The following is a 12,029-nucleotide window of genomic DNA, read 5'->3' on the forward strand; positions in this document are numbered from 1 at the left end:
TAAAAATAATACATTTTAGGATTAGATGATTAAGGGGTAGGCTGTTCCTTCAACTATCAAATGACCTGCTTAGACTAAGTATATAGGCATAGATATTATTAGCAGATATAGATTGCAATTTGTCTGTAAGGAACACTGAGGTCCTTTAATGGCAGATATTGTTGGGTTCTGAATGTTTCTGTTGGTGATGAGTGTTGTTATTTAATGCACAAACAGGAAATGTGGTCATGAAAATTCTAGAGAGAGCTAGAAATGGCTGGTTTTGTCAGAATTTAATGACACGTGAGTTGTTGGCATTAGTTCATCTACTCATTTGATTTCAGACCAGATGCTTATAGAAAAAAAAAGAAAACTATGATATAACATCAGAAATTGGTTTATCATTTTCTGATCCCTTTTATTAGAAGTTAAAAAGAGAAAAGTGTCCAAAACCAGATGCTCACTGTCTCTGTGATGGGTTTTCAGAAAGGAGAGATAAATGTAGGGTATTTTGAGCAGAATCTACCTTGTGTCAAGCTTAACTTTTCAGATTGAATCCACAAATAGCAGAGAAATGTGCCCAAAAGTCAGATGCTACAAGAAAGTATATTTACTCAATTTCCAGAGCCATTGGGATTGAATTTAAATTTTCTCCATGTGCTCTGTATTGGTAACTTAAGCCCTAAGGGACACTTTCTGCCTTATAGGCAGGTACTTTTCAAGTTACCTTTTTAGATGTTGTTTTAAGGTTTCTTTGTGCAATAGTCCTACACTCTCCTAATATTCTGATAATCTTGAATGTATCAATAAAGCATGTTTGGTGCTCAGCAAAAGTGTGGTGCTCATTTTGTTTATTGTTTTGTATACTAGTTAGACTCTTAAATGAAAAGGTACATTGTATGAGAAGAGGCAATATCAAATAATTTCTCAATAAAATTCTCATTACTTATATATAGATTAGGAAACTTGTGCTTTCTTAAAGTGTAATTGAAGTAATTTATTATGAAATCATGAAAGATTCAAGATTAACTATGATTTTCAACAATTACTTTTATAAATATATTGCTATTTGGAGAACACTGACCTAAAGAGGAAGCATTTTTAACCATAAAGGAATAGTTTTAGCTTGACTAGGAGGTGGTACAGTGGGTAGAGCGTTGGACTGGGACACATAGTACTCAGGTTCGAAACCCAGAGGTCACCAGCTTGAGTGCAGGGTCGCTGGCTTGAGTGTGAGATTGTAGACATGACCCCATGGTCTCTGGCTTGAACCCAAAGGTTGCTGGCTTGAGCCCAAGGTTGCTGGCTTGAGCAAGGGATCCTCACTCTGCTGTAGCCCCCCAGTCAAGGCACATATGAGAAAGCAATCAATGAACAACTAAGGAGCTGCAATGAAGGACTGATGCTTCTCAATCTCTCTCCCTTCCTGTCGATCCCTATCTGTCCCTTTCTCTGTCTCTCTTTCTGTCTGTGTCACTCACACATACACAGAAAGTTTTATATATAAATAAAAACGTAAGTACAAAGTCATTCATTTCTTATTTGTTTCTCATTTATTTTAAATAATTATCTTTATTAATAGCTTTATTGGAAACAGTATTTTACACACAGATATAAAGTGTTCTCTGACAACATGTATTTGAGAAACACTTAGGTAGGGTTTTTTTTTTTTTTTTAATTAAACTCCTTCACAGTTTTCAGTTTATTGTGCATTGACACTCAAAAATGGGGATGTATATAGTATTCAATACTTCTGAAATGTAAAACCTGTGCCCACCTATTAACGTCTTGTAGAATTTAGAGAAGTTGATAAGCATAGGTTTATTTCCATGTTGTGTTAACTTTTGTTTCTGTCACTATACACAACATATTTTTCAAATATTGAGCCTCAGAGTATACTTACATTTTTAATATTATGTTGCTTTTATTTTTATTTATTTTTTGTGGCACAAACAGAGAGGGACAGACAGAAAGGGAGAGAGATGAGAAACAGCAATTCTTCATTGCGGTTCCTTAGTTGTTCATTGATTGATTTTTCATATGTGCTTTGACCAGGGGGCTACAGCAGGCCAAGTGAGCCTTGCTCAAACCAGATGAGCCCACGCTCAAGCTGGCGACCTCAGGGTCTCGAACCTGGGTCTTCCACATCCCAGTCCAATGCTCTATCCACTGTGCCACCGTCTGGTCAGGCTATATTGCCTTTTTTAAAAAAAATACAAAGTTGCCTGACCTGTGGTGGCGCAGTGGATAAAGCGATGACCTGGAATGCTGAGGTCGCTGGTTCAAAACCCAGGGCTTGCCTGGTCAAGGCACATATGGGAGTTGATGCTTCCTGCTCCTCCCCCCCTTCTCTCTAAAATGAATAAATAAAATCTTTAAAAAAAAAATTTAAGAAAGGGCTTTTTAAAAAAAAAATACAAAGTCTCCAAAATTACAACTTTTAAGGGAATTCCGATTTGTATTTGAGCTAGCAGTTATGATTATTTGTAAGATGAATTTACATTGCATAGTCCTCCTAGTTTTGAATAATGCAGCTATAGAAAATCATAATTTTATATATTATCATAGGTGTTTTGCTATTTTAATCTCTCTAGAAGATCTTTATTTTGTACAGCACTGGTGATTTTGAAGGAGGAAGTGAACAAAAAATAAAATAGAAATATATGCTTTATCTGCTTTTCTTTTCTTTTTTGATATTTATAATCTTTCATTATTGATACCAGAGAGTTTTGTTTGTTAAACCATTTTTAAAATACCTTTATAATTGAATTGTTAAGACAGTTTAGTCCAGCCTGACCGGGCGGTGGCGCAGTGGATAGAACGTTGGACTGGGATGCTGAGGACCCATGTTCAAGACCCCGAGGTCGCCAGCTTGAGCTCAGGCTCATCTGGTTTGAGCAAAAGCTCACCAGCTTGGACCCAAGGTTGCTGGCTCGAGCAAGGGGTTACTCGGTTTGCTGTAGCCCCATGGTGAAGGCACATAATGAGAAAGCAATCAATGAACAACTGAGATGTCACAACGAAAAACTAATAATTGATGCTTCTCATTTCTCTCCGTTCCTATCTATCCCTCTCTCTGACTCTCTCTCTCTCTGTAAAAAAAAAAAGTTTAGTCCAAATTAATTTTACTGAAATGTTTGTTTTCATTTTTTTTGATAATCTTGTTTCTTTTTTTCTTACCTGTTGTTATAAGTTAATTTTAAGTAATGTGCTTTTTTCCCTTCGGCTATTGAACTTTAATTTGCAGAGTTCTGGTAAGAGTAGGAAGCCATATCAATGTACTTATTTGTACTATATGACTAAAACTTACAGTGCTATATAAATTATTTCATTCTCTTTATTATTTATAAATTAAACACTGCCTCCTCAACCTTGTTAAAGAAAGTAGAGAGAATACAAAAAGAAAGTAGTAAAACCAATCAAGTGGTTAAATGTTATAAGAATTTATTAGGTTCATTTCTTGCTAAAGTGAAGACTTTTAAAATCAAAAGGCACAAAGGCTCACATCAAGAGAATTACTGGATTGAGTAAGCAATTCTCAATTAGGAAACTTGCCTCTCATAGGAAGGGTATATCAGAATATGAGGGATAGCACAGTGGTCCCCAACCTTTTTTGGGCCACGGACCAGTTTAATGTCAGAAAATATTTTCATGGACCGCCTTTAGGGTGGGACGGATAAATGTATCGCGTGACCGAGACAAGCGTCAAGAGTGAGTCTTAGACAGATGTAACAGAGGGAATCTGGTCATTTTTTAAAAATAAAACATCGTTCAGACTTAAATATAAACAAAACAGAAATAATGTAAGTTATTTATTCTTTCTCTGCGAACCGGTACCAAATGGCCCACGGACCAGTACCAGTCCAGGGGTTGGGACCACTGGGATAGCACATGGGTATGGTTTGGAAGAAGCACTTTAAAAAAGTAATGGTTTTTTGCCTGGCCTGTGGTGGCGCAGTGCATAGTTCCTCAACTTGGAACGCTAAGGTCACTGGTTTGAAAACCTGGGCTTGCCTGGTCAAGGCACATACGACAAAGAACCAATGAACAACTGAAGTGAAGCAACTATGAGTTGATACTTCTCGCTCCCATGACCCTATCCTCTCTCTGTAAAATTAATAAATAAACTTTTTTAAAAAAGTAACAGTTTTGATTTTATAAAATAAAAATAAAAAGATTTTATAATACAAACCATAAGAAGTAAAGTTCAATAGACATATCTACACTTGTGAGGAAACCCAAAAGAAACAATGACTTGTAATGTGTTTGCTGAGTGCAAGAGTAGGCCTCTTAGAAAGAACCTAACAGACTTTGGGGGTTTGATGAGAAAATAAGAAGAGTAAATTAATCAAAATATGTTATGGGTTTAAAAAATTGTAAAGATGAGTAACATTGGTCTGAATTTCTGACCACCCACTTGTCAGTCTAGTCTGTCTACTTTTACCAGCTGTAGTTGCAGCACCCAGCTTTCAAGCACAAGTCATGAAGGATCTGCCGGGCGCATTTTACTCTTGTATTGAAAATAATTCATCCTAAATTGTAATTCATTTAGATTATTTTCTTCACATGTGAGGGCTTTTACGTTAAAATAGTACAGATATGATAGCCAAAACACATTATAAAAGTCTTTAGTTATACAGAAGGAAATAGATAAAGTATTTGGTGATATTTAATGTACCACTTTTAACCCCATCCTTTGGTTATCTTAAACAGTTGCGTTATTTTTGTTTGTGTTTTACAGTTTTTGAGACAGTATCCTTGAGTTCAGACTCTCTCTTCCAGAGGGCAGTTTCAATTCTTCATACTTCTTACTTGGACTCTGCAGCTGAGCATGGTTTTCAGTACAGTCAAGTGACTTTGGTGAAAAATGACATTTTCTTAAATGAGGTGAGGTGCTTGGTACACACTGTGTCTGTGCGTTAGATTTATTTTAGCTTAAAAGACCATCATTTGGGGTATCTAATTCTAGTTCTTTTGAGCTATCACATTTCAGATTAGATGAAAGCTCCTTATAAATAAGTCACTTGGAAGGTAGTAATAATATAAAAATAATAAATTTTATGTCTTTTAGCAGGAGAAATTCAGATGATGTATTTTAAAAAATTAACTTGCAATGCAAAATAACATGTCTATAGCATTTGGTTATTCTCTTTATACAGTACAAAAGTTTTTATCAAGAAAAAAAAGCCAGTAACTATACTCAGGACGAACTTCAAGAAACTTACGGGTTTCTTCTGTTTGAAACTGAAAATCAGGTAAGGGAATTTTTTTTAGGTTGTATAGTATTTTGCAAGGTAATGTACAAAAATGAATGATTTACCATGAAACTTTGTTTTAGTTATGTAAATATTGTACAATTACCAGTTCATCAGCCTTTTTTGTTACTTAGTTTGGTAACAATGTAAGCTAGTTATGAAAGAGATTTCATTTCTACAACTTTTTATAGGTCCTTTTTAGTTTTACCTTAAATACATTTGTAAGCTCATGGTGAGATTTGGGTAACTACAGGTTTCTCAGGTATCGGTAATGCCTTTTAATGGAATGAATGGAAATATCTCCATGTTTACATAGATACTTTCAATTCTTGGTAGAGGTTTTACAAGTTTAAATGACATGGTTTTGGGGATACAGTAATACTTTCAACATTCTAGTTACTTGGAATTGTTTCATGCCCGTCTTTAAAGGTTGAACATCCATATTGTTGCTTGTACCTAACTTGTGAGAGAAGGAAACTGTGTGCAGGGTATGTCTCCAAAGATGTGTTTGGCACCTAGATACAATTTTAACATAATTCAAAGGTAATATTTTGGTTGTGTGAATGATTTTTAAAGAACAAGGGTAGATTAGCTTAAAGAATATTTAATATTAGTATACAACATAAAGATATAGTAATAGGAGTTATTTACTTATTCATCTACTTCCAAAGAAGATATGCTGTGGATTCATACTACAGAAGAAATCTTTAAGAGAGGACTTATCTGTGATCTTGTTTAATTTGGTTTTGCTGGTGACATTTTATTAACAGAAATGGTAAATTTTAAGAAAATTTTTGAACTATTGACCAAACGCATTGCTTTGTGCCATAAGTGCATACAGCGTAAAGATTCTGTATTTATTTGAAAACCTACAGATTAGTGTTGTGTTATTACTCTCCCAAGACTAAACTGATAAGCAAAGTGCTATCTTTTGTTCAAAGGCAAAGTTGATATGTCAGCGTGGACTCTGTATTGGCAGTAGTGCTATTACCACACTGGGTGACCCAGCAAAAGGTAAGTCTGTAAAAAAAAAAAATCTTTTCTTTTACTAGATGACGTTGGGTGTAGTTTATTTCATAAGATACCCATATTAAAAGCCAGCTTCATTAATGTTAAGTAATAATCTTTAGAATCAGAACATGATCACATATATAACCTAGAACTTAAGGTTTTCCGATAGAAGTTACATGGTCAGAACTTGTTTTTAAAGGTTGCTTGGACTAGAAAGATACTGAAGGTATCTTCTAGTGACAAGAGATTATTACAGTCATCCAGGCTTACTGAATCTCTCTTCTACACTATCATAATGACAGTAGGAATAGAGAATAGATAGAATTGACTAAACTGGACAATTATGGAATGTGAGGAGTAAGATAAAGGAAATAATCAGAGATAAGGATTTATTTATTTTTGTCTGCTTCTATTTTTATTTTATTTTATTAATTTTAATGGAGTGACATTGATAAATCAGGGTACATATGTTCAGAGAAAACATCTCCAGGTTATTTTGACATTTGATTATGTTGCATACCCATCACCCAAAGTCCAATTGTCTACCGTCACCTTCTATCTGGTTTTCTTTGCGCCCCTCTCCTAACCCCACCCCCAGAGGTAAGGATTTAAACTTATACTACAGTGATATTACTGATAGAAAAGAGACAGAAAGAGAAGAGATTAGTAGGGAAGCTAATAAAAAAGAAGGGTAATCTTATGGTTAAGAATGTGGATTAGGCCTGACCTGTGGTGACACAATGGATAAAGCGTCAACCTGGAAATGCTGAGGTCGCCGGTTCGAAACCCTGGGCTTGCCTGGTCAAGGCACATATGGGAGTTGATGCTTCCAGCTCCTCCCCCATCTCTCTCTCTCCTCTCTCTCTCTCTCTCTCTCTCTCTCTCTCTCTCTCTCTCCCCCCCCTCCCTCTCTCTCCTCTCTAAAGTGAATAAATAAAATAAAAAAATAAAAAGTAAATATCTTAAAAAAAAAAAGAATGTGGATTAGCCCTAAATGTCTTTAAACGACAGTTTTCTCATTTGTAAAATAGATAAAATATCTTCTAGATTGTTGTGAGGATACATGAGACTCTAAAGTGCTGAGCATGGCACAAGCCTAGTATACAGTAAGATGGACACTACTACTTTCATGAGTTAAATCTGAGAAATAATGAGACCTTTATAAATTTCTGGAAGCAGAGGTAAAAAATAATTGGAAAAAGGATTAGGAATGGAGATTGGGGGTCAAGTTGAAGGGAGGGTAGTGTTAGTTGAAGCCAAACAGAAGGGAAAGATGACAAAGAACTTTTGAATTTTTATGGAACCAAGGGGTAGGGAGAGATGGGGAAGATGTAGAAGGAGGAGGAGTCAAGAACAATCCAGTGGATGAAGAATTGGGAAGTCGAATTTAAAAAAAAAAAGAAACAGCAACAAAAAAACAAACAAGAGGTCTGACCTGTGGTGGTGCCGTGGATAAAGCATCAACCTTAAATGCTGAAGTTGTTTGTTCAAAATTCTGGGCTTGTCCAGTCAAGGCACATAAGGGAAGCAACTACTATAAGTTGATGCTTCCCACTCCTCCTCACCTTTCCCTCTCCCTCTCCCTCTCCCTCTCCCTCTCCCCCTCCCTCTCCCCCTCCCTCTCTCTGTCCTTCTGTCTCTCTGTGTCGTCTATCCTCTCTCTCTAAAACCAATAAATAAAATCTTTTTAAAAAACCAGAAACAGGAGGCTTTAAGGAGGGATATTTATCTGTGTTAAGTGCTACAGAATTTGGAGATCAAGACTGAAAGACAATTGAGCTTCATGGCTAGATTCCTGCTGACCTTTTTTAAATATCTTTTTAGATAAAATGCACATACCAGACAATTCACCCATTTAAAATGTACAAGTCCATGTTTTTTAATATAGTCACAGAATTGTGCAGCCAACAACACAATCAATTTTAGACCACATAGATTGACTTTTCCTGTTACAAACAATTTCTCTGTAGCATGTAATGTGTTTGATAACATTTTACCCACTGTAGAACTTCTTTCAAATTTGAAGTCAATCCTCTCAAACCTCTCCATGGCTTTATCAACAGCCTTCACAGCATCTTCACCAGGTGTGGATTCCATCTCAAGAAATTGCTTTCTTTGCTCATCCAGAGGAAGCAACTGCTCATTTGTTATAGTTTTATCATGAGATTGCAGCAATTCAGTCACATCTGCAGGCTCCACTTCGAATTCTAATTTTCTTATTTTCACTACATCTGCAGTTACTTCCTCCACTGAAGTCTTGAACTCCTCAAAGTCATCCATGAAGGTTGAAATCAATTTCTTCCAAAGTCCGGTTAATGTTGATATTTTAACCTCTTGCCATATATGTATTATAAATATTCTTAATAGCATCTAGAATGGTAAATCCTTTCCAAAGGTTTTAATTTACTTTGCCTATTTCCATCAAAAGATATCACTATGACAGCTAAACCTCACAAAATGTATTTCTTTTTTCCCCCCCATCTCTGCGAAAAGTGCTGTTGGACAACTCTGTTCCCATACATAACTTAAAATGTATTTCTTAAATAAGAAAACTTGCAAGTTGAAATTATTCCTTGATCTATGGGCTGCAGAATGGATGTTGTGTTAGTAGGTATAGAAACAACATTTATCTCATTGTACATCTTTATCAACGTTCTTGAGTGACCAAGTACATTGTCAGTGACCAGTGATATTTTGAAAGGAATATTTTATTTCTGAGCAGTAGATCCTAATAATGGGCTTAAAATTTCAGTAAAACATGTTATTAACAGATGCACTGTTTTCCAGGCTTTGTTGTTTCATTTATAGAGCACAGGCAGGGAATATTTAGCATCATTCTTAAGGACCCTCGGCTTTTCAGAATGGTAAATAAGCACTGGTGTCAACTTAAAAGTCACCATCTGCATTAGCCCCTAACCAAACAGCCTGTCCTTTGAAGCTTTGAAGCTAGGCATTGATTTCTGCTATCTTGTATAAAAGTCCTAAATGGCATCTTCCAATAAAAGGCTGTTTCATCTACATTAAAAATCTACTGTTCAGTGTAGCCGCCTTCATGAATTATCTCAGCTAGATCTTCTAGATCAGTGGTCCCCAACCTTTTTTGGGCCACGGACCGGTTTAATGTCAGAAAATATTTTCACGGACCAGCCTTTAGGGTGGGACGGATAAATGTATCACTTGACCGAGACAAGCGTCAAGAGTGAGTCTTAGACGGATGTAACAGAGGGAAACTGGTCATTTTTTAAAAATAAAACATCATTCAGACTTAAATATAAATAAGATGGAAATAATGTAAGTTATTTATTCTTTCTCTGCGGACCGGTACCAAATGGCCCATACCAGTCTGCGGCCTGGGGGTTGGGGACCACTGTTCTAGATAACTTGCTACAGCTTCTGCATTTAGCAGTTGCCGCTTCACCTTGCACTTTTACGTTATAAAATGGCTTCTTTCCTTAAACCTCGAACTCTTGATAGCTTCAAACTTTTATTATGCAGCCTCCTCACTTCTCTCAACCTTCATAGAATTGAAGAGAGTTGGGACCTTGCTCTTTGTGCTTTGGCATAAAGCAGTGGTTCTCAACCTGTGGGTCGCGACCCCGGCTGGGGTCGAATGACCATAACACAGGGGTCGCCTAAAGCCATCGGAAATACATATTTTATTTAAAAATGTATTGTATAATAAATATGTATTTTCCGATGGCTTGTCGCGACCCACAGGTTGAGAACCGCTGGCATAAAGGAATGTTGTAGCTGATTTGATCATCTATCCAGACCACTAAAACTTTCTTCATATCAGCAATAAGGCCAATTTACTCTCTCATCTTTTGTGTGTTCACTGATGTATCATTTTAAATTTCCTTCAAGAACTTTTCTTTTGCATTCACAACTTTGCTACTTGGCGCAAAAGGCCTAACTTTTGGCCTGTCTTTGCTTTCAACGTTCTTCCTCACTAAGCCCAGACCGCAGAAGAAACTCGATGCAGGCCACATGCTGACCCGCACAGGCCAGGTGCAGGGCTGAACAGAGACAGAAGTCACACGAATTTAGTGCATGACCCCCAAAGAAATAGGCTGTTCCTAACAGAAATGTTAATTCTTTCAATTGTACAGGTTTAATATTTCCCTAATTCATTTACATGACTTTGCCTACACTAGATCAAAACATTTTTCCTTTAACCTGGTTGGGTTGGAAATGGCTTAAAAATAACAAGACCAACCTGACAGAATTCAAGACACTTGGCTAAAGCAACAAAGCAAGCTTATCAGAAATAGGAGACTACCGTATTTCCCCATGAATAAGATGCACCTTAATTTTAGGGCCCAAAATTTGAAGGAAAAAAAAAAGTACATAAAGTTATTGAACTCAAGTTTTATTCATCATAAAATTCATACAACTCCTCATCACTGTCAAAACTCTCATTTATTAGCTTGTCCTCATCTGTGTCTGATGACAAATCACTGTCTTCAACAATGAGCGCAAAAACAAGCCCGAAAAAGCGGGAAATGCAAGTTAAATTTACAACCACTGTGTAAGACGCACCCAGTTTTTAGACCCCAAATTTTTTCGGGGAAAAGGTGCATCTTATATCATACATGGGGAAATATGGTAATTGTTCTATTGTATTGTTAGTCATTGTTGTTAATCTTTTACTGTGCCTAATTTATAAACTAAACTTTGTCATACATATGTGTGTATGTACTGGGGGGGAAAACTGTATATACAGGGTACAGTACTGTCCATGGGTCCAGGCATCAACTGGGGATCTTGAGACATATCCCCTGTGGATAATGTGGGGCTGTTGTACTTACTGATAACTGGAGAATCAGATTACCGTAGATCATTTCACTGGATGATTGTATGGTGAATAAAACAAACAGAATTTTCCAAGAATGTGATACTTTAGCTCTTTTTAGTTATTAGACCCTAGTAGGAAATTGGTTGTCAGTCAGATATGTTCTATCTGATCTTAGCTCTAATGTTTCTATACCTTTACAAAAACTCAATTGGTTTTTAAGTTTTTAATGTTGACTTTTATTTATCTTTTGTGTAGTCTTGTTCAGTTAAAGGTAGCCCTACAAGGGGATTGTGTATGTGTAAACAATCTTTAAAAAAGTGTAAATTAATCTATTATATTTTATGCTTTTATAGGTGTATACATTTCCAAATATTCAGACTGTCTTCATGCAAGACCATGGTATCATGGAAAGTCTGGTTACATTGTAATTTTTAATCTAATTAAGGTAAAGCCTAACTGTGCTTCTGTATTTTTCTTTTGAAAACTAAAGTTTAGACTGACCAGGCAGTGACACTGTGGATAGGGCGTCAGACTGGGATGCAGAGGACCCAAGTTTGAAACCGAGGTTGCCGGCTTGAATGCGGCCTCATCCGGCTTGAGTGTGGTCTCAAGCCGTGGCCTCTGGCTTGAGGCCAAAGGTCTCTGGATTGAGCCAAAGGTCGCTGGCTTTAGCAAGGGTTCACTCACTCTGCTGTAGCCCCCGGTCAAGGCACATATGAGAAAGCAATCTATGAACAACTAAGGTGCTACAACAAAGAATTGATGCTTCTCTCCCTTCCTATATGTCTGTCCCTATCTGTCCCTCTCTCTGACTCTCTCTCGGTCTCTATCAAAAACTTTAAAAAAAAACAATGGTTCTCTTAAATTTGGGGTGATTCCAGACCAGGTGATGGCACAGTAGATAGAGCGTCAGACTGGGATGCAGAGGACCCAGGTTCGAGACCCCGAGGTCACCAGCTTGAGCGTGGGCTCATCTGGTTTGAGCAAAA

At 36.8% G+C, this 12,029-nt stretch overlaps 1 protein-coding gene across 3 annotated transcripts in view; it reads left to right on the forward strand.

Moving 5' to 3' along the window:
- TASOR2 (transcription activation suppressor family member 2) overlaps positions 1-12,029 on the forward strand; it is an 86,262-nt gene that overhangs the window by 24,425 nt on the left and 49,808 nt on the right. For 2 of the 3 annotated variants that reach the window (XM_066385650.1, XM_066385651.1), the window contains exons 2-5: positions 4,721-4,866; positions 5,139-5,234; positions 6,176-6,248; positions 11,394-11,485. In XM_066385650.1, coding sequence (XP_066241747.1) covers positions 4,721-4,866; positions 5,139-5,234; positions 6,176-6,248; positions 11,394-11,485 — 407 coding nt within the window. The remainder of the gene's footprint in view (positions 1-4,720; positions 4,867-5,138; positions 5,235-6,175; positions 6,249-11,393; positions 11,486-12,029) is intronic. The other variant, XM_066385652.1, reaches the window with a different exon arrangement.

Source organism: Saccopteryx leptura, chromosome 5, assembly GCF_036850995.1.
Source record: "Saccopteryx leptura isolate mSacLep1 chromosome 5, mSacLep1_pri_phased_curated, whole genome shotgun sequence".
NCBI lineage: Eukaryota > Metazoa > Chordata > Mammalia > Chiroptera > Emballonuridae > Saccopteryx > Saccopteryx leptura.